The sequence below is a fragment of the Cherax quadricarinatus genome, chromosome 89 (genome assembly GCF_038502225.1).
Source record: "Cherax quadricarinatus isolate ZL_2023a chromosome 89, ASM3850222v1, whole genome shotgun sequence".
NCBI lineage: Eukaryota > Metazoa > Arthropoda > Malacostraca > Decapoda > Parastacidae > Cherax > Cherax quadricarinatus.
Genome location: NC_091380.1, coordinates 3,741,218 through 3,747,217, shown reverse-complemented (window position 1 = coordinate 3,747,217; position 6,000 = coordinate 3,741,218). Strand labels below are relative to the sequence as shown.

At 36.8% G+C, this 6,000-nt stretch overlaps 1 protein-coding gene across 7 annotated transcripts in view; it reads right to left on the bottom strand.

Annotated features, from left to right (window-relative positions):
* Positions 1-3,367: 3,367 nt before the first annotated feature.
* The window catches only part of LOC128697174 (uncharacterized), a 29,753-nt gene continuing 27,120 nt past the window's right edge, over positions 3,368-6,000 (bottom strand). For all 7 annotated transcript variants that reach the window (XM_053788699.2, XM_053788696.2, XM_053788698.2 and 4 more), the window contains one exon: positions 3,368-4,213. In XM_053788699.2, coding sequence (XP_053644674.1) covers positions 4,120-4,213 — 94 coding nt within the window. In that variant the 3' untranslated portion in view covers positions 3,368-4,119. The remainder of the gene's footprint in view (positions 4,214-6,000) is intronic.

The window sequence follows — 6,000 nt, the reverse complement described above, 5'->3', positions numbered from 1 at the left end:
TAAAGATAGGGAAGTTTTTATTGCATTTATGGATTTAGAAAAGGCATATGATAGAGTGGATAGAGGAGCAATGTGGCAGATGTTGCAAGTATATGGAATAGGTGGTAAGTTATTAAATGCTGTAAAGAGTTTTTATGAGGATAGTGAGGCTCAGGTTAGGGTGTGTAGAAGAGAGGGAGACTACTTCCCGGTAAAAGTAGGTCTTAGACAGGGATGTGTAATGTCACCATGGTTGTTTAATATATTTATAGATGGGGTTGTAAAGGAAGTAAATGCTAGGGTGTTTGGGAGAGGGGTGGGATTAAATTATGGGGAATCAAATTCAAAATGGGAATTGACACAGTTACTTTTTGCTGATGATACTGTGCTTATGGGAGATTCTAAAGAAAAATTGCAAAGGTTAGTGGATGAGTTTGGGAATGTGTGTAAAGGTAGAAAGTTGAAAGTGAACATAGAAAAGAGTAAGGTGATGAGGGTGTCAAATGATTTAGATAAAGAAAAATTGGATATCAAATTGGGGAGGAGGAGTATGGAAGAAGTGAATGTTTTCAGATACTTGGGAGTTGACGTGTCGGCGGATGGATTTATGAAGGATGAGGTTAATCATAGAATTGATGAGGGAAAAAAGGTGAGTGGTGCGTTGAGGTATATGTGGAGTCAAAAAACGTTATCTATGGAGGCAAAGAAGGGAATGTATGAAAGTATAGTAGTACCAACACTCTTATATGGGTGTGAAGCTTGGGTGGTAAATGCAGCAGCGAGGAGACGGTTGGAGGCAGCGGAGATGTCCTGTTTAAGGGCAATGTGTGGTGTAAATATTATGCAGAAAATTCGGAGTGTGGAAATTAGGAGAAGGTGTGGAGTTAATAAAAGTATTAGTCAGAGGGCAGAAGAGGGGTTGTTGAGGTGGTTTGGTCATTTAGAGAGAATGGATCACAGTAGAATGACATGGAAAGCATATAAATCTATAGGGGAAGGAAGGCGGGGTAGGGGTCGTCCTCGAAAGGGTTGGAGAGAGGGGGTAAAGGAGGTTTTGTGGGTAAGGGGCTTGGACTTCCAGCAAGCGTGCGTGAGCGTGTTAGATAGGAGTGAATGGAGACGAATGGTACTTGGGACCTGACGATCTGTTGGAGTGTGAGCAGGGTAATATTTAGTGAAGGGATTCAGGGAAACCGGTTATTTTCATATAGTCGGACTTGAGTCCTGGAAATGGGAAGTACAATGCCTGCACTTTAAAGGAGGGGTTTGGGATATTGGCAGTTTGGAGGGATATGTTGTGTATCTTTATATGTTTATGCTTCTAGACTGTTGTATTCTGAGCACCTCTGCAAAAACAGTGATAATGTGCGAGTGTGGTGAAAGTGTTGAATGATGATGAAAGTATTTTCTTTTTGGGGATTTTCTTTCTTTTTTGGGTCACCCTGCCTCGGTGGGAGACGGCCGACTTGTTGAAAAAAAAAAAAAAAAAAAAAAAAAAAAAAAAAAAAAAAAAAACTCTGATAATTATGCTTATATATACCTGTACTTAAATAAATAAACTTACATACTGTGCTGGCGTGCAGGTACACATTAAAATCAGTAAGAGTGTTTTATGTCTCCAGACGTCATATTAGTAATGATAATAATCACCGAGTCTCATTTAAATGTGGTATATTACGTTAATATACACATTTTCATTAATCCATCTGATATTTTTTCAAAATTATATAATAAACACGATGCATAACATATAAATATGATAAATACACCCCACAGTAGAATAAATAAACATAAATATGAGGTGTGGTAGCAGACGACTTGCACAAGTTACGCCATATTAGAAATAATAATAATCATCATCACCGAGTCTTATTAAATGTGGTATATTACGTTAATATACACATTTTCATTAATCCATCCATGATATTTTTTTCAAAATTATATAATAAACATGATACATAACATATAAAGATGATAAATACACCCCACAGTTGAATAAATAAACATAAATATGAGATGTGGGAGCCTGATAACTTGTACAAGTGATGGCAAGAATAACATTTTCTCTAATCTAGCTGTATAGCCCTTGTGGCTTAGCGCTTCTTTTTGATTATAATAATAATAATTCTCTAATCTAACATAAGAGAAAATGTGTTACTGGGGGTAACTGTAGAAAATTATTCCTTTTGTATGTATGTAAGTTTATTCAGATATACACAAATACAGTTACATAGATTATCATACATAACAGCATATGTGTAGAGAACCCAGGATAACCCAAAAAAGTCAGACAGAGTGACTTATTTCCACTGCCTTCACTCAGAGCATCATTTCTTCTCAAAATGATGTTACATGAGAATGGGAGTGTTCTTCTTTATTTACTCTACCGTATCAATGTAGAGACAACCTGTACACAATGTAACTTGTACACAAACCAGACGTGTACACTTTGTTTACACAACTTACCTTCACCTGGTTTGTTTACATAACTCTGCGCCTGTCCTCTCTCATGCACTCATTCTTTCTCTCTCATTTATTCGTTTTATCTCATTTACTTACTCCTGACCCTACATTAAGACTACAAATATTTTAAGGTAAGTAATGAGTGAACTGTATATACATTTTATTGCTCTGGGATGCTTAAATATCATAGAATATGTGTGGGTGGGTTGGCCTGGTATGGTAGCCCGGCTGACTACCATACATACCACACTTGATTTTTTACAATAAATACTACTCATCTCACCCTAGATTAAGACTACAAATATTTTAAAGTAAGTAATGAGTAAACTGTATATGCATTTTATCGCTCTGGGATGCTTAAATATCATAGAATAGTATGTGTGGGTGGTGTGGCCTGGTATGGTAGCCTGGCTGACTACCATACATACCACACTTGATTTCTTACAATAAATACTACTTGTCTCACCCTAGATTAAGACTATAAATATTTTAAGGTAAGTAATGAGTGCACTATGTGTGTATTGTACTTTTTTATTGTTTTTTGATGCCTGGTTCTATTGCTAACTTAATATATGTTAGTGTAAACTTGTTATCTAGTATTTGTATGCATTTATAAGTGGAAAAAAAGGGTGTTCCACTTTACGGTGATTTCCACTTTACAGCGGTAGCCTGGAACCTAACCTGCCGTATAAGTGGGGCCCTACTGTATTTCTGTACATGCTATGGACAGAATCAAAATTAATAGTTAAGGTAAAAATTGTAAAATTATTAATTAAAATGAAAATTTAAATTTACAAATTGGAAACTATAGATGTCTTGATGCCAGTGAAGGGTTCTTGATCAAAGGAACTGGACTTCCTTTGATGGCATTATATTGCCCCTACAGGTTAAGTGCACCCTCATCCCCTCTAATTAAAATGCTGTATTGAACAATAAAATTTATTTACAATTAGAGATTGTTTAATAATCATATAATCTTCAGACTAAAAAACAGCAATTTTTTACATAAACATTAAAATATTAATACATATAAAGTGTAATGGCTCAAACACTTCGTCTCACAAGAGGCAGGACATGTTAGTGGTACACAGTTCTTTACCCAGAAGGTGTTCTGGGAGTTGTCACCCCTGTGGCCCACTCCTTCATCAGGGCCCGATCAACCAGGCTATTATTGCTGGCTGCCTGTAGTGCACAATATAATTCACAGACTGCTAATCAGGTACTCTGCCACTGTGGCACACTCACCCTTGACATTACACACAAACTATATAATAGTTCCCAGCACTATACAAGCCCTGGAGGCTTAGCACTTTCCCATTATAATAATTTACAGCAGTGTTTAAAGACTGGAAAAGTGATCTTGATCCAAGGAATTGAAGCTACCCTTCCTCTAATCCAATTTGATTATCTTCCATTTCCTGGATGCTCTGTGAACCCACTGAGTTCAGCCTTTCTCCCTTGATTTTAATAATCCAATATGGTACAGTAAAGAAAAAAAATTAAGCCCAAGTACAGTAAATGGCTGAGTAATTTAAAATACTTTAACAGAAACAATACATTACAATCACTAAAGTAGAACAGTGCACTCAGTTCACTACTCCTGTATTCCTAGAGTGTAAGAAGAGTGGACTTAGATTAAGCGTTACGGCAAGTTCTTCGAGTTCTTTGTTACTCTCTCTAGTAATGGCATGCAGTGTATAAATGTCCAAACGAGTTGTCACCCTCACTGTCTTCTTGTGAAGAGCCTTGAGGAGTTTCTTTCCTCCATGAGCTGTGGAAAGATCATTTATAAGGTTAATCTTCACACAAAAACAAGTTTGTTGGAGATATTTGTTTAATTAATCCCATCTCATCTGGAATTTATGTAAATGCAGTCAATATAAGCATGCAAATTGAAATCTCTTGTACCACTACTATTCTTTCTTCAGTGACATTTATCTATCTTTTTTTTTTTTTAACAGCCATCTCCCACCAAGGTAGGGTAACCTAAATTAGAAAATTTGCCATTCAGTCAATCACTGTCTTTCCAAAAGTGTGCTGACATCACACTCAGATTACCCTCCAACATCCCCACCTCCATCAGCACAGGCACTGTACTTCCTACCTCTAGGACCTGAATCCTAATCAGTTTCTCTGAATCCTTTATAAAAGTTACCTAACCTCAAATTCCAATAGAATGTTCATTAAAAACTACTTTTCTCCATTCATTCCTATCATGCTTGCACCAAACAAGCCTGGCCCAAGGGTAGGCTCTGGGAGCAGAAAAAAACCTCTCGCAACTCATCAAAGGTAAGCCTGCTTGATGCTCAAGCACCTAAAACTCAAAACCTCTTGTATGACTCCCCTCCAATTGTTCCTGGGATGACCCCTACCCTTGTGCACTTCCTTTATTTCCCCTGTGCCAATTTGAACTGCCAAATGTCTTGGGACTTCCACAATATTCCTGAAAGTGTTACAGCAGTGAATTTTTTTTTTTTTTTTTTTATTATCACACTGGCCGATTCCCACCAAGGCAGGGTGGCCCGAAAAAGAAAAACTTTCACCATCATTCACTCCATCACTGTCTTGCCAGAAGGGTGCTTTACACTACAGTTTTTAAACTGCAACATTAACACCCCTCCTTCAGAGTGCAGGCACTGTACTTCCCATCTCCAGGACTCAAGTCTGAATTACTTGGTCATATTTTTCTTAAGAAGTTGATAAATGAATTTTTCTGTCTTTTCATTTGGCCTTGGCCAAAGTAACCAGATATATTCCTTATTTTTTACTGCTACTTTTTCTGGATTTAATGCCACTCATCACAGACCACAGTTTTGTTCATTGCCAAATCAAAACTGCATGCAGGTTTTAGTGGTACTTCATTACAGTCTTGTCAAAACGACCAAAACCTGTTTGTGATCTTACGACCTATATAAGCGAGATAACATATATGAAACTGCTTAGCTAGACTAGAGTCCTAGAGATGGGAAGTATAATGCCTACACTCAGAAGGTTGGATGTTACAGTTTAGCCATTTGTATTGTGGTTGGATTTCTGGGAAAACACAGAATGAGTGACAGTGAATTTGCTTCTTTTTCTGCACCACTCCTACCCTTCCAGGAAGGGAGGGCATCCTGAGGCTGGTGAGGGAGCTCTTTTTATCCAAGGATTTTTAAGCTCCTTCACAAACCTGATTACTTGTATTTTTCCTGGAATACACAGTAATAATTTAGGTTATCCTGCATTAGTGAAAAACTGCTGATACATTAAAAAACTTAATTAATTAAAGCCCTTCCAGTGAGAAGTTAATGAATTGTATTTATGAAAGAAAGGTCAGAATGATGATTTTTTTGGACAAACGGATAAATGATAACCAGGTTTGACGGGATAATGTATAGGAATTAAAAAAGAATCTAGTTATTGAATAAAAAACAAACAAATTAGAAAGTATTTTCTCAGGCTCATTAACAGTTCCTCATCCAGAATTAAGAAATTAATTTTTGAGGCGTAGCAGCTTTGACACTTAAAATGAAAAGTGAGTTACAGCAACTTGTTAAACAAGTATGTTTATAATTATAT